Below are 26,200 nucleotides of genomic sequence, written 5' to 3'. Positions count from 1 at the left end.
ATACTATCACGTCCCCATACACAGACTATCAAAAGTTCCTCAGGGTAGCGGCCCTAATACAAGGGGTAATAAGACACTATCAGTTCTCAGCTCTACCCTTTGGACTAGCCATAGCACCATGGGTATTCACCAAGGTAGTGGCAGAAGTAATGGCACACCTGAGGGAACAAGATATTCTAATCTTTCCATAACTAGACGACTTGTCGATAATTGGCAACTCCCCTCAACATTGCAAAGATCAGTTAGTCATGAGTTCCTTAACCAACTTAGGCTGGCTTTTGAATCTAGGGAAGTCCAGGTTAGTGCCGAGCCAGGTACAGGAGTACCCGGGCATTATACTAAATTCGAGCAATCAGGAGTGTCGCCTCCCAATAGAGAAGGTCCGAAAGATGGTGGAGTTGGTAGCTCGAGCAAAGGACCTCCCCTCCATGACTTTGCGAAAAGCAATGTCCCTCTTAGGGTCCATGACATCCTGTATTCTGCCCGTTAAGTGGGCTCAGGCACACACCAGGGGGTTGCAACAGGAGGTTTTGTCAGCAGAAAATTCTCTAAAAGGAAATTTAGAAGGGCGGTTCACCATATTGTCGGAAACAGCTTTCTTGAATGGTGGATAAGGACAGAGAATGTGACCCAGGGTGTTCCATGGGTGGTTCTAGTTTCACAGGTCTTGACAAGACGCAAGCCCCAGGGGTTGGGGGGCACACCTGAACGACCAGATAGCACAGGGGGTCTGGACAGGCGAGTTAAGAGCAGTATCTCTTAACATCTTGGAATTCCTGCAGAAAGGATTGGAACAGGGGCTGGCTACTAGCTCTTTAAAAGTTGATGTCGCAGCTTTAGGTGCTCTGTACAATTGACCTGGCTGGGAATCGGTGGGTTTCCAGATTCATAAAAGCATCAGGCAGGTCTAGACCCCTCCCCTCCCCATGTGCTCCTGAGTGGGATTTAAATTTGGTCCTTTCTGCCCTAACTAAGCCCCTGTCGGGCTTCTCTGAGGACCCTGTCCCTCAAAACATCACTGCTGGTTGCTCTCACGTCGGCTCGCAGGGTCAGTGACATTCAGGCGTTCTCGGCCAACCCTCCCTTCACACAAATCTTAGAGGATTAGGGTTATTCTTAAGACTGACCCAGCCTACTTTGCAAAGGTGGCATCAGAGTTTCACACATCTCAGGAGATCTCCCTTCCTTCATTTTGTCCCAATCCAAAAAATAGGGAAGAGAGTCTTGCACACACTAGATGTCAGAAGGCACCTGATCCAGTATTTAGAGGCCACACAGGAGTGTAGGAAGGAAAACTGTGTGTTTTCAGGGTCCTCGAAAGGGACAAAGCTTCTAAAGGCACACTGGCAAGATGGATAAGGGACACCATCACCCTGTCATATACCTTGCTTGGGGTGGCCGCCCCAGAGAAAATAAAAGCTCATTCAACGAGAGCGGTTTCAGTCTCCTGGGCTTAGAGTTTGTGCCTCAACAGAGCAGATATGTAGAGCCGCTACCTGGTCTTCCCCCTCTACATTCTTTAAGCACTGTCGGCTGGACCTATCCTCTCCCTCAGACCTTACCTTTGGGAGAAGGTTTCTAGAAGCGGTAGTCACCCCCCCCCCCAATGTGCAATCTGTCCATGGTGCCGTCATGGAGGGGGGGGGAGGAAAAAAACTTAGTTACCGATAATGGTATTCCTCTGAGCCCATGGTGGCACCCATACGTTCCCTCCCTTCACGTGTGGGTGTGCACACTTAGTTGGTTAATGTTATATTTAGATGTAGCCACGTGGTGTCTGTTAAGACTCATGGCAATGTTCAGTATTTTTTGTTTTGAAGTTCTTCTCGTGCTCTGTAAACTGATGGGGGAGAGAGGTACTGCCATTTAATCTGTAGGTTTCCTGTCCTTGATGGGTGGATCCCCTCTCTCCATGGTGCCGTCAAGGGCTCAGATAAATACCATTATCAGTAAGTAACTACTTTTTTTTTTATTATTCTTTTTGTGGGTTTTTCTTTTTTAGATTTTTGCCGGTCTGAAAAAGACCCAAGATAGGCAACTGTAAAACCGCGAATGCTCCTGTCCACTGCCAGAGTTGGGGCTCAGGATGCATTGGTTGTCGTGGTTGTATAACTGTGTCTGCATAACATCTTCGTCTTCCTCCTCCTCCTCCTTCTCTGCTACGCTACTCAGCTGCATGCCTCTGGGTTTACACCAAGTGTGATCTACTACCTCATCGTTATCCTCTCTGTTCTCCCACTCCTCAGCCTGAGTCACCCTCCTCTTCCTACCTTGACAGCACAGCACCGTACAGTCCGCTGGCACCTGAAGTATCTGAGTCTCGTCACAAATAGATCACCTTCACGCAATGGGGGTTAACGTCTGTTGACGAGGGTTTGGCTTTTGCTCTGGTCAAACTTCGTCCGGCCATGGATCAAATTGAGAAGACATTTGGCCACTGGTGCAGATGATTTCCTCCTCTTGACTCTGTGAATCTTTAGAGTATAGTTCCTATGCCCATGGCATACAATGTTTGAAGAGATCTGCAGACTCAGCCATCTATGGTTCCCAACAGTCAGTTGGGCGCTTGGAGAGTTGTGATATGGAGGAAAAAAGGGTAGTTTGGGTGCCACCACTGGACTGTACTGTGTGTGATATTAAGATGGAGCAAGAGGAGCAGAGGCCACTCGATGCAGCGCTTGCTATCTACTGGAGCACATGTTCTTTATGGCCCTCCTCTACAAAGTGTACCGGTGTACGGCTGCCAAAGAAAAGGAGCGGAGTTGCCCATCCAGTAACAGAAGTTATAGAAATGCTGTGCAATTGCTCACTGCAGCAAAATAAACAACTTCTCATCCCTCATATCATACCTGGCTCACAACCCTAAACAGCTATTCAGTACTTTCAGTTCTTTCCTGTGTCCACCAGCTCCCCCTCCCTCTCCTCTCATCTCAGCTGAATACTTTGCCCCACCTCATTCTAAACTTTACCACAGTCTTCATCACAAGCCTAACCCACCACTTCAACCTGTCACTAACAACTGGTGTCTTCCATCCTGATTGAAACATACCTCGATCACACCCATCCTCAAAAAGCCCACCCTTGACCTATCCTCTGTGTCTACCTATCGCCCCATATGATTTCTCCCATATGCCTCCAAACTACTGGAACACATCAATTTTGAACTGTCCTCCCACCTCTCCTCTTGCTCCCTCTTTGACCGCTTACAATCTGGCTTCAGACTGCACCATTCCACTGAAACTGCCCTGACTAAAGTCACCAACGAACTGGTAACCGCTAAATGAAAGCGACGCGAGTTTGCCCTTCTCCTGGACCTGGCATCTGTCTTTCACACAGTAGACCATTCCCTCTTACTACAGACTTTCTGATCTGTTGACATTAGACTTGGCCCTTTGTTGGATCTCATTGTACCTAACAGACAGGACATTCAGTGTCTCCCACTCGCACAACACCTCATCACTCAACCCTATGTGTTTGTGTCCACCAAGGTTCAGTTGTAGGACCAGGAATTATGCTGAGGGCGCATGCACGTGCTCCCTCCCTCTTAAAAGGGTCCGCCTGCATCAACCTAAGGTATTCCCAGCCTATAGCTGGGTGATGTCTTCTATTTAAGGCTTCTCCTCCAGTATGGAGCTGCCTGAGCTATGTTGTTAGTTTGCCTTGCATGCTTGCTAGTTGTCTGGTACCCCAGGTGCGCTTGTCTAGTTTTCTACCCTGTGCCCATCTGCTCGTAGTTGTCTGTGCTCTTCTGTCCATCAGCTGGTCCAGACCAAACCTGCCAGTGCTTTTCTGTTCCACAGCCAGTCCCATCTCTACCCATGGTTCCAGAGTCCCTACAGTGCCTGCCTGCATTTTTCATCGCTCCTTCGGGCCGTAGCAGCTTACCTGCTGTAGGGGGTCAGCTGCCACCTTCTGTAGGTCCGCCATGGAGTAGCACCTGGTGCCACCTCTTTGTTCTTCTTTGGGTCGCAGTTTTTGCCTACTGCCACTTGTCCAAGTAGGAATTTGGTAGGCCACCTAGTTACATCCCTTCCAGGCTTTCAAAGGGATATGGAACAGTGATTCCACCACCTTGCCCGCTAGTCTCTCTGCTGGGTTGGCTCTAGTGGAAGAGGTGTCGGTCCCCGCTTTACTAGTTCTAATCTATTGCAATTGATGCCACTTTGTTGGTGTCTGCCACTAATTTTTGCAAATGTGTAGACTCCTGGTTGATCTCCTTCATGCGTGTTGCCTGTAGCAGTAGCCTCCAAGACAATCAGGCCTCCACTTCCTTGGAGTCAACTACCCGTGTTACTATCCTTCGATTTTTCAGACAGTAGTAGTCTATGAAATTTGATATTTGTGCCACCTGAGTGTGGCTGAGTATAAAAGCAGGTTGAGCTGTTGCGTGTGGTATCAGGGCCCCCAGCACAGGATGCCTGCACGATCCCTCACTCACCTTGTCTGTGACGTCCAATTGAAAGCTGTAAATGCTGCCCAGGCCCAGGTAACTCATGCCTGGCTGATTGCTGCAGTGCCATGCTACAATTGGCACTGTGGGTGAATTGAGGACACTTTCCTGGTGTCTGTCCCTCATTTGATGTGTTTTGTCAGCATTTGGGGCTGTTATAAGGTTGCGTTTGTTTTTGCCTTTCATTGACGTGAATGGCGTCCGGCGAATATTCGAAATAATCGACGAATATTACAAATTCAGCAACTGTAATCCGAGCCGAACATTGAAATATTCGCTCATTTCTACTCTTGACTAATCAGCTCCATGGTGTCTAGTTGTGCAAATAGCAGCTCATTAGGATGTTTTATCGGATCCTTCAGACGGAACCTGAAAACCCATCTCTTCAGGAAAGCCTACAGCCTACAATAACCGAGCCGCCGTCTCACCACCGCCAGAGCCGCCGCCGCCGCCCACCCCTACCTTCTGTATCTTCCCCACTATCCCATAGAATGTAAGTCCGCAAGGACAGGGTCCTCTCTCCCCTCTGTACCAGTCTGTCACTGTAAACCTGTTTACTGTAAATGATAGCTATAACCCTGTATGTAACCCCTTTCTCATGTACAGCACCATGGAATTAATGGTGCTATATAAATAAATAATAATAATCATAAGCACTTTCTCACCTCACCGGCCTTTTCCACATGCAGATCTGAAACCTTTACACTGTGTGGGAGTCTGAGTGTACAGTGCTACTGATCTCTGCTCCAGTTTTACACCATCTAGCGTTCACTGCCAGGCTATGAAGTACAGAACAGTTCTCACCAGTAGAGATGACGTCCTTTTGCTTCAACCTATCAATAGAGGCATACTTCTGGAGGTTACAGGACTAGAAGCATCAGTGTGGATTCAGAAGATGTCACTTCTAATGTTGCCACGTGTCATGAATACCGTCCACTCGCCTATTGCAATAGGTTGATAATGAGCGGAACGCACACAAGTCTGTCCACACATCCATACTACGCTTTTTGCTGCCACCACAAACCATTTTACGAGAACAGTAGTGAGTAGGGTTGAGTGACTGTTGCTTCTTAAGGATCGAGTCGTGAAACCCAACACACTCACTCTCACTCTCACTCTCTCTCTCTCTCTCTCTCTCTCTCTCTCTCTCTCTCTCTCTCATTGGCTGACAAAAGGCGGGGAAAGCGTCATTTGAAACGCGCCAACGAAGATCGCCGACCGCATGGCCGATCCCACAGTGGGGTCGGGTTTCATGAATCCCGACTTCGCTGAAAGTCGGCGACTTTTCAAAATGTCCGATCCGTTTCGCTCAACCCTAGTATTGAGTAGTACACATGCCACCCAACTATACTTTCCCTCTTCAGGGTCGTGGGTACCTTAACAACAGGAAGGGAAAAAAGTTATCAGAAAGATTAGATGACGACAAACAAATACATAAAAGCAAATAGTACGAAATATAAACGGATAAATTGAAAAAAAACAACCTAGGATTAAATTGGTGAGCACTTTTTATGGAGAAGATCTCCCCCTCCCCCTCCCCCTCTCCCTCCCCCTAGAGCAGCTGTCTAAAACTCAGCTGGGTATATGGGTCGCACATAGAAAAAAATGAGTATTTTGGGGGGCCACATTCTGTGCAGGACAAAGTGGTGCCTTTTTTTTTTTTTTCTCTACACCTTTATTTTTTTTAATAAAATGCATTTTTGCCACGTTTATTTTATTTTTTTTTAGAGGTCATTCTTTGTATGTGTTATGGTACAGTTATATAGCATGGGTCATGGATGTGGCGATACCAAATGGGTACTTTTTTTGTTTACTTTAGTTTTATATACAAAACAGCATTTAGAGGCAAAATATTTTCATTCTTTTTTATTTTGTGATTTATTTATTTTTTTATAATTGTTTCCTCCAATTAGCCACATACAGTAATCTTACAATTAGCACTATATAGTAATTATGGTAAAGATCTTGTAGTAGTGCCCCATCCTGGTCCCCATCTTGTAGTAATGCTTTGTAGTAATGCTCCATCGTGGTACCTTTTGTGGACACACCAAACTCGTTATCACATTTCTGTGGTTTCTTCTCCAAGGCTGAAACCCTGGCACTTGAACACACAAGTGTGTATGTCCCTCCCATCAAAGATGTCTTTGGATGGTGTTGATATAAGATTATTATAGCAATGGGATGTAAATATTGCATTTCCACTGCCATGTGATGTCTTTGGTAAGGACTAAAGCTGATTTTCCACATTAGGGGCAGTTATCTTCACATTTGATGTATCGCCTATTTATTAACGAGGAAGTACATAGACGTTTGCTCTTCCAGAAACTGTCAGCATCTCATTATTATATCTACATACAGGAGATGCTGCCATGTGTCCAGTGATATTGGATTTATTTATTTAATCCAGAACAACCTCTTTTTAATAAGGTCGTACGGACCGGTCTGCGCACTTTTGAAAACGGGACGTTAAAGGGAACCTGTCACCCCCAAAATCGAAGGTGAACTAAGCCCACCGGCTTCAGGGGCTTATCTACAGCATTCTGTAATGCATTCTGTAATGCTGTAGATAAGCCCCCGATGTATCCTGAAAGATGAGAAAAATAGGTTATATTATACTCACCCAGGGGCGGTCCCGCTGTGGTCCGGTCCGATGGGCATCGTGGTCCGGGGCCTCCCATCTTCTTACGATGACGTCCTCTTCTTGTATTCATGCTCTGGCGCAGGCGTACTTTGTCTGCCCTGTTAAGGGCAGAGCAAAGTACTGCAGTGCGCAGGCGCCAGGAAATGACATAGGAAATAGGAATGTCCAGGAAATAGGATGTCATCCTATGAAGATGGGAGGACCCGGACCGCGACGCCCATCAGATCAGACTTAACATTATCCCCCCCCTCCAGGTGAGTATAATCTAATCCTTTTCTTATCTTTCAGGATACAACGGAGGCTTATCTACAGCATTACAGAATGCTGTAGATAAGCCCCTGATGCCAGTGGCCTTAGGGTACTGTCACACAGTGCAATTTTGATCGCTACGACGGCACGATCTGTGATGTCGCAGCGTCGTATGATTATCGCTCCAGCGTCGTAGACTGCGGTCACACGGTGCAATCACTGCGCTGGAGCGATGCCGAAGTCCCCGGGTAACCAAGGTAAACATCGGGTTACTAAGCGCAGGGCTGCGCTTAGTAACCCGATGTTTACCCTGGTTACCAGCGTAAACGTAAAAAAAACAAACAGTACATACTTACATTCCGGTGTCTGTCCCCCGGCGTTCTGCTTCTCTCCACTGTGTAAGCACCATAGCCGGAAAGCAGAGCGGTGACGTCACCGCGTCACCGCTGTGCTCGCTTTCCGGCCGGCAGGCGCTCACAGTGCAGAGAAGCTGAGACGCCGGAGGACAGACACCGGAATGTGAGTATGTACTGTTTGTTTTTTTTACGTTTACGCTGGTAACCAGGGTAAACATCGGGTTACTAAGCGCGGCCCTGCGCTTAGTTACCCGATGTTTACCCTGGTTACAAGCGAACACATCGCTGGATCGCTGTCACACACAACGATCCAGCGATGTCAGCGGGTGATCAAGCGACGAAAGAAAGTTCCATACGATCTGCTACGACGTACGATTCTCAGCAGGGTCCCTGATCGCTGCTGCGTGTCAGACACTGCGATATCGTAACGATATCGCTAGAACGTCACGAATCGTACCGTCGTAGCGATGAAAATTGCACTGTGTGACAGTACCCTTAGCTCACCTTTGATTTTGGGGTGACGGGTTCCCTTTAATGCATCATTCAGAGTCCATGTATGGACCACATTGCATGGACAGACGGACTGGCCGTGCATCTCCTGACATAAACTTGACAAGCAGCATTGCTGTCCCCTCGTCTCTGCCCTATTAATCCTGTTTAGGGGTAGAATTTTAAGAAAATCATGATTCATTGTAGTGGTGAATTACTGTGATTGCCAACCGCTACTACAGACACCGGATCCATGCTACCTGACATCAAGACAGTGGGTGGTCAAGAGCAGGTTAAAGCAAATGTAGGGTTAGGAATCAAGTTTATCTAGTATTTCTACTGTATGTGTTATACACTTTTTACTACATCCCATCAATAAAGAAGCCCTGCAGTTCTGAGGAATATGTTCACTTGCTCCACAGGTTCTCATTTGACAGCGTGCAGGGGCTCATTGATCTCTGCTTGGAGGGGGTTTGTTCACGTGTGGGATTGGATGAACTGGCAGAGAAACTTGGCCTCACACAGACTGATGTCATTTCCCGAGTCTTCAGTTACTTCCACAAGGTGAGGATGTGGTGCTCATGTTGACACTATTAAGAGATGTGAACCGTTTTTCTGACGTGATTTTCAGTATAATTGGACATCTTTCCAATATTAAGCTACGTTCACACTAGGCTTTTTACAGCGTTTTTTTAAATAAATTTTTGAATGCAAATTTTCAGCCACATTTTACAGTACCAGCAAAGTCTGAGATCAGAAATCTCATGCACACACATTGTTTTTTTGTCATCAGGATTTTGTGCTTTGCATGCTTTTTTGCACAATAGAGCATGTCACTTCAGCATTTTTGGTGCGTTTTTTATTTTTATTTTTTTGCGTTTTTCACCCATTGAAATTAATTGGTTATTAAAAAAAAAAAAATGCACCAAAAATCAGGTTTTGCTGCATTTTTTTGTGTGCCAAAAGCAGGTTCTAAAAGAATAGGATTTTTTTTTTTTTTTTTGCAATACTAAACTTTATCAGCATGCACAAGAGACAAATATAGCATGCAAGAAAAACATGCTTTTTTTCCACAGCTTCTTTACTGCCATGAGATCAGATTTTGCTGTAGAAAAAAAAAATGCTGAAACTCCTGGTGGGACTTACCCCAAAGCTCCGTTCACTGCAAATCTGGAGTAAAGCTTTAAGTTATATGATAAACAGTAAACCTACCAGTCTGCTTTTATAAGGAATTAATTTCTTTTTGGTGATGGGAGTAAAGTTAAATCCAGTACATGTACAGGTGCTTTTCACAAAATTAGAATATCATCAAAAAGTTACCGTATATACTCGAGTATAAGCTGAGAATTTCAGCCCATTTTTTTAGACTGAAATTGCCCCTCTCGGCTTATACATGAGTCATACCCAGGGGTCGGCAGGGGAGGAGGAGCGGCAGCTTTGTAATAATACTCACCTGCTCCTGGCGCGGTGTCACTGGTTCTCCAGCGCCGGCAGCTTCTTCCTGTACTGAGCGGTCACATGGTACCACTCATTACAGTAATGAATATGGACCCGACTATTCATTACTGTAATGAGCGGTACCATGTCACCGCTCACTACAGGAAGAAGCTGCCAGCGCCGGAGAACTAGGGACACCGCGCCAGGAGCAGGTGAGTATAACGCAGTGCGCGATATTCACCTGCTCCCCATTCCGCCGCCGCTGCGTCTTCCCCGTCCTCTGCACTGACGCTCAGGTCAGAGGGCGCGATGACGCGATTAGTGTGCGCACTGCCCTCTGTCTGAACAGTTAGTGCAGAGGACGGGGAAGACACAGCGGCACTCAGCGGTGTAACGGGAAAGGTGAGTATAGCAAGGCAAGTGCCGGGGGCCTGAGAGGAGTGTCATATTTTTTTTTTTTATTTTTTTTTTTTAATCGCAGCAACAGCATATGGGGCAAATGTCTGTATGGATCATCTTATGTGGCTACGTGCAGTGTTATATGGGGCAAATATCTGTATGGGGCCATGTGCAGCATTATATGGGGCAAATATCTGTATGGGGCCATGTGCAGCATTATATGGGGCAAATATCTGTATGGGGCCATGTGCAGCATTATATGGGGCAAATATCTGTATGGGGCCATGTGCAGCATTATATGGGGCAAATATCTGTATGGGGCCATGTGCAGCATTATATGGGGCAAATATCTGTATGGGGCCATGTGCAGCATTATATGGGGCAAATATCTGTATGGGGCCATGTGCAGCATTATATGGGGCAAATATCTGTATGGGGCCATGTGCAGCATTATATGGGGCAAATATCTGTATGGGGCCATGTGCAGCATTATATGGGGCAAATATCTGTATGGGGCCATGTGCAGCATTATATGGGGCAAATATCTGTATGGGGCCATGTGCAGCATTATATGGGGCAAATATCTGTATAGAGCATCTTATGGGGCCATAATCAACATTTGTGCAGCATTATATGGGGCATATTTTAATATGGAGCATCTTATGGGGCCCATCATGAACTGTATGGAGCATTATATGGGGCTCCTGGTTCAATATGGATATTCAAAAACACTTAACCTACTGATGTATCAATTAATTTTACTTTTATTGGTATCTATTTTTATTTTTGAAATTTACCAGTAGCTGCTGCATTTTCCACCCTAGGCTTATACTCGAGTCATTAAGTTTTCCCAGTTTTTTTTGTGGCAAAATTAAGGGTCTCGGCTTATACTCGGGTCGGCTTATACTCAAGTATATATGGGTAACTTATTTCAGTTCTATAAAAAAAAACTGTGAAACTCTATTATATGGAGTCATTACAAACAGTGTCATCTATTTCAAGTGTTTTTCTGTTAATGTTAATGATTACGGCTTACAGCCAATGAAAACCCAAGTCATTATCTCAGTAAATTAGAATTAACAAAAAACACCTGCAAATGCATCCTAATCGTTTAAAAAGGTCCCTTAGTCTGTTTCAGTAGGCTCCACACACATGGGGATGATTGCTGACTTGACAGATGTCAGAAGGCAGTCATTGACACAACCCACAAGGAGGGTAAGCCACAAAAGGTTATTGCTAAAGAAGCTGGCTGTTCAGAGTGCTGTATCCAAGCATATTAATGGAAAGTTGAGTGGAAAGAAAGTGTGGTAGAAAAATATGCACAAGCAACCAGAATAACCGCAGTCTTGAAAGGATTAAGAAAAGGCCATTCAAAAATTTTGGGGAGATTCACAAGGAGTGGACTGCTGCTGGAGTCATTGCTTCAAGAGCCACCACACACAGACGTATGCAGGACATGGGCTACAAGTGTCACATTCCTTGTGTCAAGCTACTCATGACCAATAGACAACACCAGAAGCGTCTTGCTGGGGCCAAGGAGAAAAACAACTGGATTATTGCTCAGTGGTCCCAGGTGTTTCCAGATTAAAGTAAATTTTGCATATCATTTAGAAGTCAATGTCCCAGAGTCTGGAGGAAGAGTGGAGGGGCACACAATCCAAGCTGCTTGAAGTCTAGTGTGAAGTGCCATTTGCTGGTGCAGGTCCACTGGTTTATCAAGACAAAAGTCAGCTCAGGAAGTTTTAGAGCACTTCATGTTTCCCTCTGCAACAAGCTTTTTAGAGATGGAAATTTTCATTCTCCAGCAGGACTTGGCACCTGTCCACACTGCCAAAAGTACCAGTACCTGGTTTAAAAACCGTATCCCTGTGCTTGGTTGGCCAGCAAACTCGCCCGACCTTAACCCCATAGAGACTCTATGGGGATATTGTCAAGGGGAAGATGAGACACCAGACCCAACAAGGCAGACGATCTGAAGGCTGCTATCAAAGCAACCTGGACTTCCATAACACCTCAGCAGTGCCACAGGCCGAATGCCGCCATGCCATGCCGCATTGATGTAGTAATTGATGCAAAAGGAGCCACGTATTGAGTGCATTTATTGAACATACATTTCGGTAGGTCAACATTTCAGATTTTAAAATCCTTTTTCACTCTGGTGTTATAAAGTATTCTAATTTACTGAGATAATGACTTTTGGGTTTTCATTTGCTGTAAGCCATAATCATCAACATTAACAGAAATAAACACTTGAAATAGATCACTCTGTAATGACTCTATATAATGAGTTTTACTTTTTTGAGAATCGCCTGTATATTTTATTCTGCCCAGTGTAATACTTGTCTGGATCTTTCTGCCATTGATCATGTGATCCCAGCCTAACCCTATAACTTCAGTGTAATCTAGATCAGGGCTTCGTATGGGGGCCTGGCCAGAAATACTAAGGTCATGCTTGAGCCTCACCTGATAGTTCAAGATAATGCCTGCACCTCACCATGTGAGGTGGAAGACTATGCCAAAAATAAAACTATATCTCCATCTAATTTTCATTTGTCTCCTGAACTATGAATAACTCAAAATGAGCTAATAATGTTACTACACCAAAGATTGCTGCAGCAGATATTCTTTCATCAATGCTGCTACCCCCAGCTGTGTTTTGACCACAACCATGGGTGCCCTCGGTGGTAAGACCAGCCTCATGGTTCTAGGAGCACTGCTCTATAGGATGCTGATTATAATGATGTCCACTGTCATGTTAATTACTATTGTTGGAGCATGTCATGAAAGCATTGTAGTATCAAGGCTTTCTGGGACCTCAACATGGCCTGTAAGTGCTAAAAATATTGCTTGTGGTTTCCTGAACCCAGTAAAAAGCACAACAGGAGATATTTTTGTTATGGTCCTAATCAGATTTTATTGCAGCCATTAAAAAATACAGTAAGGACATCCTATTAAGCTCACTCCTTAGCCTGGCCTTTCTGACATCTACCTTACAAGTTCGGCTTGCAGAACAGATCAGAACAAAAAAGCCAAACTGAGGCGCCCACTATAGCCGTCCCACCATCTAATAAAAAAAAAAAAAATCCATAGAAAAAAACCTTATATCTTAACGAGCATAAGAACCTGGACAGGAGTTGCACTTCCACAAGGATGTTCCTTTTAGGATTCGCACATAACTAGTGCATGATATTGTAATACAGATAAGCACCCGACAGTTTGAGTAGACTGAAAAACAAAGTATGTGACTTTTTCTGTCTCCTCAGGATGCTAGTGGAATGATTGATTTCCGAGAAGTATCATTGGTCCTGGCAGCTCAGGATGCCACACGTTCCGCAGAGGAGTTGGCAAAGCTTGCTTTTGATGTAAGTTATTTAGCTGTGCTTTTAGTATTGTAGTGTAGTGAAGCATAACCTTTACTGATGAGCTAAAGTACTGGGATAAGGTCTTGTGTGAGCATGTTTGGGTGACAAGAGTGTCTTCGGCATGCTCGAATGCGATGTTGGAGATTCCTTGGCTGTTAGGCAATCCCTGCATGTGTTGTGGCTGTCTAATAGCCGCAAGATGTGCAACAGCAGGGTCTCAGAACACATTATTGGAGCACGCCGAAGACATTTAAGGTGGCACCCACACATACTCAGGAAACGCCTTATCCTCACACGTTCGCTCATCACTAGGAACCCTAAAACTCCCAACATTATTTTAATCTTTTTAAATCTGGGTTGTGACACAGATGATAGATCAAATGGTAAAACTGGAGAGACGAAAAATGTGAAAATGGGTCTTATCTGATAACCAAGTGGTATAAAATATTATAGGTACGCTCACCTGATGGTGTTGTGACAGTCACAACTTGTTTGTTTTTGTTTTTTTTGTCTTTTACCACCGATGAGTATATTACTTCACACACGGAACACACATTACGGATACCTAACTGGTGAAAGGAAACCCCCCAAAAAACACTATCTGTATCACGGTTTGCCTTCTCTAATGTTATCCTTCACTCCTTTCCAGCTCTTTTCTACCTGTGATTCTGATGGCTGCTTTCTACTCTCCGCTGATGGGTTTTCATCCATTCTTCGTTCACTTGTGGGTTCTCCTCCTGCAGAAAGTGGCAAAGTCTACTCAGAGCTGTGCCCACATGAGACTAGAGGCCTTACTCGAGGTGAGAAACATCAAATTACTGGCTGTTATTGAAGAATTTTTTTACATTTAGTAAACTAGGATTTATATTTGTAATATATGGGTGCATGGGTTTGTACACCGGCAATGTACATTAAATGGTCACTTTTTAGTAGTTATGCCCCAATTTCACGATTGGGACGTCTCTGTATGAATTCTTTTATTTCTGTTGGTCGCTCCACATTTTTATCAATGGTATGTGCATGCAGCACTCTCCCAGATGTGGAGTGCAGGTACAACTTGGAAAGTGTAAGGAAAACAGGCTAAAGAGGAAAAATTAGATCCCTCAATAGTGGAAGAATGCGGTCAAATGACTCCAGATCTCTATTGCGCCATGCTGATGGGGGGGGGAGACAAACAGCTGTCAACAGATCGATTGGTGGATTTTTTTTGTGTGGGGAGTTTTTTATTTATTTTGAGTGGGGTCCTCTGATAGCTGTTGCTAAACATTTAGACCAGGAGAGTATTGCACACAAAAAGGTGGTTTTGGCAGTCTTTAGGATCTGCTGCAAAAATCTGCAGAAAATTTTCTTTTCTTAAAAAAAAAAAAAAAAAAAAAAAAATGTTTGAAAGACTCATTTGCACAAGGGATATATAATAATGGATTGGTTCCAGGACATGACAGCAAGCTTTCTTTGCTTCCCTGAACTTCACAATCCCATCCTAATCCCAAAAATCATAACTGGAAACATTTTAGCCCAAATTTCAGCATTAATAAGGTAAAACTGTAACATGGTGATTCAATCATTAGAAAAATTCAGCAAAGCATATAAGGACATTGATAAAAGCTGTTCTTTTTCTTTTCAGATGGATTTATGAAATTTGCTATAAGCCATCCATGTTATCGCCATCTCTTCTTGTTCTATCTGCGCCCTCCGGCATCGGCACGTAGGAAGCCATCACGTGTCCAGCAGAATGGGGACTGTGCCAGGAAGAGTAATCCTGAGGACAGACCCAAGTCAAACTGACACATATTAAGGGTTGGGAGTTTTATTGGGGGTTGGGGAGGTGGGGAGGGTTTTACTCCAAAGGTTTCTTGGTAAGGGAGGGATTTTATGGTCATTTTATGGTTGCTGTAAGCATGCCCAGCTACTCTATCATCAGAAGGTAGAGAACATGCAATAAAATGTGCTTAATTGCATAATGGGAAAAATAATCCCATGAATTTCCATTAAATCATTTAGCTGACAGCTGGGTGCAACAATTTAATGGGAAGTGTAGTGAGCATAGTAACCAAGAACATGGAGAGGGCATGCACTGAAATTGCGCAGGACTTGAAAGAAGCTATGCTGAAGGAGCAATATTCTGCATGTTTGTACCCTGGAAAGGTGCGGGTGCAGATTGGGTGTGACCTTTGCACCCCAAATATCTCAGCTCTCAGGGAAATAGCCTCCCTTCCCCCAAAGAATTTTAAATTTTTACCTTTATTTCGACATTGTATCTCTAAAGGTCCCCATGTATTACTGCTATTGTCATGTTTCTGAATGATATAATTATTTTTCATAAAAAAATAAGTCTGTTGTATTGTGGTTATTGCATATGAGCAGAGTGTTCGGTAGTGTTCTGTATACCACATACCGTAACTAGGAGACCTGAGACTTGTGGAAATATGTTGTGGTTAGACAATAATTCATCACTTATGAAAGGAAGCTTTATTAATGCGGGGCGTGAATGAACACTTGTGTGATGTGTGTTTTATTAAAAAAAAAAAGTGCTTACAGATCAAAAAATCGCAACTGAAAAGACTAAACTGATCAGATCTATGTACAATTCATTGATTGGTAACACATATAGGACTAGCACTATTCTGCTTCAGTACAACAAAATAGCTGCTTTTAACATTACAGATGGAAAATGAAAAGCTGAATAATGACAGATCAAGGGATCAGCACATTAATCCCTTAAGGACACATCACCAATTTTCCTTTTTGTGTTTTTCATTTTTTCCTCTCCTTTTTTTCAAATTACTATTTTCATTTTACTCTGGCATGGACCTATGATGGCTTGTTTCTTGAGAAGGATATCGCCATTCATTTTCCCTGTGGAATGAAGGTACCGTCACACTCAGCGACGCTGCAGCGATATAGACAACGAGCCGATCGCTGGAGCGTCGCTGCTAAGGTCGCTGTAGAGATGTCAAACACAGCAGCTCCAGAACGATGCAGGAGCGATCCAGTGATGTAACGGTGACTCACTTATCGTTCTCACAGGTCGTTAGCTCCATGTAAAACATTGCTGACATCGTTGCTTTTGCTGTCAAACACGACAATACACGCCGATCTGACGACCAAATAAAGTTCTGGACTTCTGCTCGGACCAGCGATATCACAGCGGGATCCAGATCGCTGCTGCGTGTCAAACACAACGAGATCGCTATCCAGGACGCTGCAACGTCACGGATCGTTGTCGTTCTCGTTGTAAAGTTGCTGAGTGTGAAGGTACCTTAAGGGAAAATTACAAAAAAAATCCAAATGCAGTGAAATGGTGGAAAAATAAATGCACTTCCACTATTTGTTTCATTGTGCAGTACAAATTACCTGGAAACATGATTCTCCAGATAAGAACGATTGCGGAAATGGCAAATGTATGCTGTAGTTTCTTGTACTCTCTACAAAATTCTGAACTTAAAAAAAAAAAAGTTTGTCACAATCATTATTCTTTCAAATAACATGTTTTGTGTTCAGAAGTACAAAGAAACTAATATGTATGAGCGTAAAAGCCCATCTAACATTAAGTTTAAAGTTCGCAAACCTCAGTGGACATTAAAAGCATCATTGTGACTTATATTCAAATACAATATTTTTAAAGAGAACTGGGCTAAAATAATCTCAAGAAATACAGGATAACTCCTCTCCTGAGGAGCAGAAATAAGAGAAGGGGGGGGGGAAGGAGCGAGGGAGTGGTAAAATGAGGGACATAAGAGAAACTCCTAGGAGGACCTACAGACGTTAAGTGTACTAAGATAAGCACAAAGATTTTATATTCAAAATCAGATTACAAAATTAGAGGTACATTTTTCAGATGTACCTCTTAAGAATGCTGTAAGATCTTCCTTTTGCCTGAACTCTGGGATTATATTTATAACAAACGTAAACGTAGCAGATCATATACACCAAATATGTGATGCCATATACCTCAACGTGTACAGAGCGTGGTATATATGCGCTAAAGGAGGGAATGGTAGACCATTTGGAATGGTATTAGAAATCAAAAGTACGTCAAACAAGTGGTCAAAAAGTAAAAAATGTGGGACATGAGATAGAAAACACCTTTGCTTAATGGGTGGCAATAGATGGCACTAGCAGCAACAGAGTGCCTGCACTTGTGTAAAAACAAGGTACAAATAAAGAGATATAATAAAACACCATCGAGGGGGACCAAACAGGTAATGTAATATTGATAGGCATGTGACACATGCTGGTTGAAATTGTAGTCCATATCCAATGTGAGGGAAATTAAGCGTATTGAGACCGCTGGAGTGCTTTGCAATCACAGACCTAGCTGAATAAAGTGCAGAATAAAAGTCAGTTTGGTCTTGGACAAGCTATTTGACCAAAGCTGATTTAAGAAAACCTGGCATGGGCTTTTATTTTTGGAGTGAACAACACAGCCATGGAATCGAATGCCTGGTGCCCCTTCAGCCTGACACTGGTTCAGTCGCCCACTGCAACAGGTCTCAGAAATGGACTGTTTTGATGCCCTGTGTTGTGAACTCCGTTTTCAGGCTCCCTCTTGTGGTCACAGATGGTATTGTGTGACTTTGGTTTTTTGGCTCCCCCTGGTGGTTTGGTTTATTATCCTGCGGGTCTGCTGGATCAGCTGCCTCGTTATTCACCAGGGAGGCTCCTATTTGGCTCTGCTTCACTTCCACTTGTTGCCGGCTGTCAATGTATTCAGTGCTATTCTGATTACTCCTGATTATCTCGTTTTCTGCCTCTTCAGGATAAGCTAAGTTCTGTTTGAATATTTTTTGCTCATCTGCCTGCAATATGATTTCTGTGTATGATGAGTCTAGTCCAGCTTGCTAACATGTGATTTCTTTTTGCTGGTAAGCTCTGGGGTACGGAGTTGCTTCCCCCGCACCGTTAGTTGGTGCGGGGGCTCGAGCAATCTCTGCGTGGATATTTTGAATAGGGTTTTTTATTGACCGCACAGTTTCCTTCCTATTTTCTGCTATCTAGTATTAGCGGGCCTCATTTGCTAAATCTGATTTCATCTCTGCGTTTGTGCTTTCCCCTTAACTCACCGTTAATATTTGTGGGGGGCTATTCTATATCTTTGGGGTCTTCCACTGAGGCAAGTGAGGACTTACTTTCCCTCCAGGAATAGTCAGTTTCTCAGGCCGTGACGAGACGTCTAGGATTTTTTAGGTAACGTTCCACGGCTGCCTATAGTTGTTTGCGGATAGGATCAGGTTGCGGTCAATCTAGTTACCACTTCCCCAGAGCTAGTAGTCTGTTCAGTTACTTAGCTAGTCCGACCTGCGATCCTTGCCACTAGGATCATAACAGCCCTGGCTGCAATCCAGAGGATACTGTTTGCTTTTCATTTGTGAGGTTTTGGACAATTAAGACATTTTGCTTTGAACTTTACTGGGTCACTGGCTCATGTTGTTATTGTACGTTTTTATAGCGCCATTTATTCCATGGCTCTTTACATGTGAAAAGAGGGCAAATATAGACAAATACAACTAAACATGAGCGAAAATACAAGGCACACAGGTACATGAGGGAGGACCATGCCCGAGAGGGCTCAGTGTGCAGGAGATGAGTGAGGATACACTAGGAGAGGGTAGAGCTGGTTGTGCGGCGGTTCAGAAGGTTGAGGATCACTGCAGGCTGTAGGCTTGTCGGAAGAGGTGAGTCTTCAGGTTCTTTTTGAAAGGTTTCTATGGTAGGCGAGAGTCTGTTGTGGTAGAGTTCCAGAGTATGGGGGAAGCACGGGAGAAGTCTTGGAAGCGGTTGTGGGAAGAAGAGATGAGAGGGGAGTAGAGAAGGAGGTCTTGAGAGGATTAGAGGTTGCGTGTAGGTAAGTACCTGGAGACCATGTCACAGATGTATGGAGGAGACAGGTTGTGGATGGCTTTGTATGTCATAGGGTTTTGAACTTGAGTTTCTGGGCGATGGGAAGCCAGTGAAGGGCTTTTCATAGGGTAGAGGCTGGGGAATAGCGGGTAGACAGATTAGTCGGGCAGCAGTGTAGGATGGATTGGAGTGGTGCTAGAGGGGAGGCCAGAGAGTAGGAGGTTGCAGTAGTCAAGGCGGGAGATAAGGGCATGCAATAGAGTTCTTGTGGTGTCGCGCGGTCAAGGAATGCGCGGATTCGGGAGATATTGTTGAGTTTGAGACAGGAGGAGGCAAGGGCTTGGATATGTGGCTTGAAAGAGGGCAGAGTCTAGGATCACCCCAAGGCACCGGGCGTATGGGACTGGGGAAAGTGTGCAGCCATTGACATAGATAGATAGGTCTGGTGGAGGGGTAGAGTGAGATGTGGGAAAGATGATGAATTCTGTTTTGTCCATGTTCAGTTTTAGAAAGCGAGCAGAAAAGAAGGATGAGATAGCAGACAGACAGTGTGGGATTTTGGTAAGGAAGAAGGTGAGGTCAGGTCCGGATAGGTAGATCTGCATGTCATCGGCGTAGAGATGGTACTGCATACCGTGGGATTCTATGAGCTGTCCTAGGCCGAAGGTGTAGATGGAGAAGAGTAGGGGTCCTAGAACAGAGCCTGGAGGAACACCGACTGACAAGGGCCGGAGTGAGGAGGTGGGGGAGGGAGGCACTGAATGTTCAGTCTGTCAGATATGACGATATCCAGGATAGGGCCAAGTCTGTGATGTCAAGAGATGAGAGGATCTGTAGCAGAAGGGAGTGGTCAAAGGCAGAAGACAGGTCCAGTAAAAGGAGGACAGAGTAGTGTTGCTTGCTCTTGGCAGTTAGTAGGTCATTAGTGACTAGTTAGGGCAGTTTCGGTGGAGTGATGGGGTCAGAAGCCAGATTGTATCCGGTCAAAGAGGGGCCAGGAGGAGAGGTGGGAGGACAGTTCAAAATGGACATGTTCCAGTAATTTTGAGGCATATTGGAGAAGAGATATCGGGTGATAGCTAGACACAGAGGATGGGTCAAGGGAGGGCTTTTTCAGGATGGGTGTGATCGTGGCATGTTGGGAGGATGATGGGAAGACACCGGTTGTGAGTAAGAGGTTTAAAGGGAACCTGTCACCTGAATTTGGCGGGATCAGTTTTGGGTCATATGTTCAATATTTCCTTGCGCAGGCGTGTACTCCGGAGGACAGAGAATGAACTTCAATCCAATATTGCGGCCAGCATGCAGCCAGCGGGTAAGGAAAGGGTGAATCAAACACCCGAAAACCCCGCCCATATGACCCAAAACTGGTCCCGCCAAATTCAGGTGACGGGTTCCCTTTAAGAGGTGTGTTAGGGTTGGGATGAAGACTGCAGCAAGGTTAGGGATGAGGTGGGACGGGAGTGGGTCAAGCGTGCAAGTGGTGAGGTGTGATCTTGACAGGAGGGTGGAGAGCTGATCTTCTGCGATGGTGGAGAAGCTGGTTTTGGAGGAACAGGGTTGAGCAGCTAAGATGGACAATGGGCACTGTGGGCCAAAGCTTTCTCTGATCGTATCGATCTTCTGTTTAAAGAAAGAGGCAAAGTCTTCAGCAGAAATGAGAGTGGAGGGAGGGGGTGCAGGGGGATGGAGTAGAGAATTGAAAGTGTTGAAAAGCTGTTTAGGGTTGTAAGACGGAGGATATGAGAGATGAGAAGTAATTTTTTTTGTGGCAGTGAGTATGGACTTGAAGCTGGCGAGGGACTGCTTGTATGCAGTGAAGTGGTCGGCAGAGCAGTATCTCTTCCATCTCTGCTCAGCGATCCTGTAAGCCCCTCTCAGTTCTTTGGTCAGGCAGGGCTGCCTGTTGAGTGTACGAGTTCTGCTATGCATGAGCGGGGCGGCCAAATCAAGTGTAGCTGTTATTGTGTTATAAAAAGTGGCAGCAGCATCTGTGTCATGAAGGGAGGCTACCTCTGTAAGAGGGAGAAGGGACTCGGAGAGTGATTGTGAGTTGAGGTGTTTGAGATTTCCGCGAGGGTGAGTTTTTGGAGTGGGGGTTGCACACGAGAGGGAAGAGAATGTCAGTAGGTTGTGGTCAGACGGGGGAGGGGTGAGTTAGTAAGGGAGCAGAGGTGTGTGAAGATGAGGTCCAGCGTGTGGTCATCTTTGTGAGTGACCTCTGAGGACCATTGAGTGAGGCCAAAGGAGGAGGTCAGTGATAAAAGTTTAGAGGCAGCTGAGGTGGAAATGTCAATGGGGATATTGGAAGTCACCCATGATGATAGTGGGGATGTCAGTAGAGAGGAAATTAAGTAGCCAGGTGGTGAGATGGTCGGGAAAAGTGGAGATGGCTAGTTCAGGGGGGCAGTAGATGACAGCCAGTTGGAGGGGGAATAGATACAGACGGAGTGCCCTCAAACGAGGGAAGGGTAGCAGAGGGTGGTAGCGGGATTGGAGTAAAGAAGCAGGTGTCAGTTTGTTGCAGAGAGAGCGTGCGTTCCATAGTGCTCCAGGTAGGGGGGCCGGGGGAGTGGGGGCTGGATGAATGGGTATGAGGTTATCATGGTTGGGAAAATGTGCAGAGGATCGTGGCCGGGGGTTAGAAATGAGTGTGGGGATGTGTTGAGGGCCAGGATTTGGGGATACGTCACCAGAGATGAGGAGTAGCAGACAGAGCGTTAGCAGGATAGGACATGATGCAGCTGAGAGTGTGTGGCGAAAAAAGATTGTATGTGGAGGAACAGTTCTGAGGAGAAGGTGAGATAGCTGGGGAGTATTGAGGGAGAAATTACTAGTTCTTTGCTGGGTGGAGGTATTGCAGGAGATTGTAAGAAGGAAAGTAGTATGGGGGTGAAAGAATAGAAACCGAAACATTGTAGTGGTTTGGTAATTTGTTACCTTCCAGTCAATTCCAGTCCAATTCAGTCTAATTCAAAGTAATTAAAAAGATGTAATTTAAAAGATGAATGGAGCAGACGCCTGCATGTGAATGCAGCGCCCCAGAGTCCTGGTCGTTGCAGTAATGTTGTTCTTCCACCAGGGGGAGCAATGTTACGTCTGAAGGCAATAAAGGAGATCTTCTGTCCAGGTATCACAACCACACACTTCACACTCCAGCCAACAGGGGGAGCAAAGGTTCTATCTACTAGGCCACTCCTCACAGTTGGGTAAAACTGGTAGTTGGAGGGACAGTTAGAGTTCCTGGCTGGGGACCGAGACGGAAAGGTCTTTCAGATCGAGCTGGCTGGAGGGAGTTCCAGTCAGATCCAGACTGCGGTCTGAGGAGGACGAGGGTCCACGGAGCTGCACCTGCCCCACGTGCGGCAGCATCCAAGGAAAGAGACATTAGAAGAGAAGTGTATTGCAGTGAGTGAGAAACGAAGGCATAGCAAAAGGAGAGGAAACCAGAAGGAGTTCTGCCCTGTGAAAGGCCTCCTTCTGAAGCACAGAAATCCCGGTGGCCAGAATACCGAGGGAGTAAGGATCTCTATGCTTTACTTCAGAGACTGGCAGGACAGTTAATTCCACGTTAGCTGCCTGACCTTATACCCAGGAGGCACGGTGGCAACTTGTGGGGGCTGGGGTGTCTCTAGGGTCCCTGTAAAAAGCCTCAGGCCACCAGTCATATGGGTTTTGTCCTATCCATCAGGGGGACAGAGAAAGAGACTTAACATCTCCAATAGTTGTGAGGACCTTACCGAGAAGCTCAGCAGGCAGGGAGGTACTACAACACCCAGGTGCTAGAGGAAGGCTATTGAATTCCACCTGGATAAGGGGACGCTGGATTTGCCTTCAGACTGGCCGGACTCTGCCTACCCTGTGGTCCGTACCCTGGACTGTGGACACTGAAGCCTTCAGTAAAGAGACGGCAACCTTGTGTCCTTGTTCTTCACTGCGCCTCTCATCATCCACCATCTACACTCTGGCGAGCCCTGGGGATACACTTCACCTGTGGGAAGGTATACCATCTAGCTGCCATAACATCACCCCAGCGGACCCCTAAGCAGCGTCGGTCCCCCTGACCGAATACCACAGGTGGCGTCACAAACACTTCCCCTGTAAAGACCTTTCCCATATATAAACTCTTTTACTGGACACCCTTGAGGGCCACGGACCGGGTCAGCCACCGTGACATCCCCCGAACCGAAGGACCCGGTACCGAGTACCCCATTGCCCTACCCTGGGGCGATCCATGGATATATCTCCAGCTAAGGGCAATCAGGTGTGAATAAGGAGGTGGCTGGGTATGGGAGACCAGATATAGAGAGTTAAGCAAAGGTCATAAAGAAAGGGAGGGGTTTGGACTGACCACTCAGATACCAGAATAACATAATGAGAGACATGAAACAAGTCATGGAAACAAGATGATAGGTAAGAAAGCATACCAGAAAAGGATTGTATGTGCTGCACATAGACACCCAGATGCCAGGGAAAGCATAGAAAATCAATGCAATATACAAAGACATTCATTACCGCACAGTTTGAACACCACTGCACTACACCAAGTATAATACATATACACCCTGATGCGCATTACTGAACCAAGTTCTTTGTTAAGGGACTGTGTTCCGAAACGTGTGCCGGGGTGTGTGCCGCAATTGGACCGAGGACCTCAGACCAGGTAATTTCATTGCATGGGGATCGCCTTCAAAATCATTAGCTTGCATGCACTCTCATTTGGGATGTATATTGCTGAACAGGCATGATTATCCTTTAATACCATCAGCTCAGACTATCTTTCAACCATTACATATGTGGGATACTATCTCTTTAGGCCATGTTCACACTTTGCGGGGTTTACCGCGGATCCGTGGCGATTTTGATGCTGCGGGTCCGCAGCAGTTTCCATTGCGTTTACAGTTACATGTAAACCCTCTGGAAACCGCAAACCGCTGTGCACATGCTGCGGGAAAAACCGCGCAGAAACGCAGTGGTTTACAACAAGCAGCATGTCACTTCTTTGTGCAGAATCGCAGCGATTCTGCACACATAGAAATGCATTGATCCGCTTACTTCCCGCATGGGGCTGTGCCCACGATGCGGGAAGTAAGCGGATAATGTGCGGTTGCTACCCGGGGTGAAGGATGGGAGACTCTCCTCCAGGCCCTGGGAACCATATTTGTGGTTAAAAAAAAGAATTAAAATAAAAAATGATGCTATACTCACCTCTCAGCGCTGCACGCGGCCGTCCGGTCTCTGTTGCTGTGCGAGCAGGGCCTGAGATGAAGTTGTGGTCACATGACCGTGACGTCACGAAGGTCCTTCTCGCACAGCATCTTTGGAACCGGAGCGCCGCGTGCAGCGCCGAGGAGATCGGGACGTCAGAGGGTGAGTATATAACCATTTTTTATTATTTTTAACATTACTATTGATGCTGCATATTGGTGCATATGCAGCATCAATAGTATAGGAGTAAACCCGCAGCGGAAACCGCAAAACAAACCGCGATAAATCTGCAGGGATAACCGCAGCGGTTTTGCCCTGCAGTTTTATCAATTCCGCTGCGGGAGAACCCGCAGAGGACGCCGCAAAGTGTGCACATAGCCTTATATTTAGCTCCCCTTGTGCATCCTCTCCATCATCACAATGACACTAGCTCAGTGACCCTTATCCCCCAAAATTCAAAATTGTTGCTGCACTTATGACAATGTTGATAGCACTCTATCATACTAACATGGCTATACTTGCTTTGCCTCACTATTATTTTATGGCTTTTGCCATACTATTACATTAACTTTTTTGTTCCTGTTCACTTTCCCCCTTCTGTCTATTACTATTGTAGGTTTTTTTGTCTCCTTATGCACCTTCCTATCTATTATGCTACCTGGCTTTAAATGATTAGCCCTTTTATTTCTTCCAGGCTACGCGCAATAAATTAAATATTATATATTAAGCTCATTCTGGTTTTACATATGGATATAATAATCTTTATATAGTGCCAACATATTCCGCAGCACTTTACAATTCAACAGTTCATATACAAGTCATAAGTAACTACGTTAAAGATAACACAATAATTAAAGCAAAAACAATGATGACCCTGCTCACAAGAGCTTACAATCTACAATGAGGTGGAGGGAGACACAAATAAGTGCTTCTTTACAATGATGGTGCAGCCATCTTTAGGGAATAAGGGATAAAGGCTGCATGAGGTAGTCACCAGTCAGTATTTGTGGTGCTTTTGGGTGCGGTGGAGTTTAATGGAGAGTTATCTTCAGAGAAATAGTGAATTGGCTGTCTATAAAAGGACTTTGTTTAGGGAATGTGATAGGCCACTCTAAACAGATGTGGTTTTAGAGAGTGCCTAAAACTGTATAAGTTGTGGTTAGTCCTAATTTCTGGAGTAGAGCATTCCAGAGGATTTGTACAACTCGTGAGTAATCTTGGAGGTACGTGTTAGTGCGGATTTTAGTCAAAAGTCGCTTGCGGAGCGTAATGAGCTGGTAGGTCGATAAACAGAAATGAGGGAAGACATGTAGGGGGGGTGCCGCATTGTGGAGAGTTTTGTGGGCGAGAACATGCAGTTTAAATTGGATCCTGTAATGTATGGGCAGCTAGTGCAATGAAGAGCGGAGGCGTCCAAGTAACGATTAGCCAGATAGAAGACCCTGGCTGCTGCATTAAAGATGGACTGGAGAGAGGAAAGTGGAGTGAGGGGGAGGCCAATTAATAGAGAATTACAGTAGTCAAGGCGGGAGTGGATCAAGGCAACAGGGTTTGTGTTGTTACCATGTTGAGAAAGGGGTGGATTCTAGAGATGTTCTTTAGGTGCAGGCGAGCAAAAGATTGTATATAGGAGGTAAAGGAAAGACTGGTGTCAAACATAACACCCAGACAGCGAGCCTGCTGCCTAGGCGTTATTATGGTACCACACATGGAGAGGGAGATGGTAGGTGCAGAAGAATTTTCGTTTTGGAAAGATTGAGTTAAAACC

General features: G+C 45.3%; 1 protein-coding gene across 1 annotated transcript in view; it reads left to right on the top strand.

The window, feature by feature from the left end:
• The window catches only part of LPCAT4 (lysophosphatidylcholine acyltransferase 4), a 76,901-nt gene extending 61,181 nt beyond the window's left edge, over positions 1-15,720 (top strand). Inside the window, exons 11-14 of the mRNA XM_077298052.1 lie at positions 8,608-8,749; positions 13,285-13,383; positions 14,033-14,183; positions 15,008-15,720. Coding sequence (XP_077154167.1) covers positions 8,608-8,749; positions 13,285-13,383; positions 14,033-14,183; positions 15,008-15,168 — 553 coding nt within the window. The 3' untranslated portion in view covers positions 15,169-15,720. The remainder of the gene's footprint in view (positions 1-8,607; positions 8,750-13,284; positions 13,384-14,032; positions 14,184-15,007) is intronic.
• Positions 15,721-26,200: the final 10,480 nt, after the last annotated feature.

This window comes from Ranitomeya variabilis, chromosome 1 (assembly GCF_051348905.1).
Source record: "Ranitomeya variabilis isolate aRanVar5 chromosome 1, aRanVar5.hap1, whole genome shotgun sequence".
NCBI classification, from domain to species: domain Eukaryota; kingdom Metazoa; phylum Chordata; class Amphibia; order Anura; family Dendrobatidae; genus Ranitomeya; species Ranitomeya variabilis.
The sequence above is the reverse complement of the archived record's forward strand: the minus strand, read 5'-3'. Positions and strand labels throughout refer to the sequence as shown.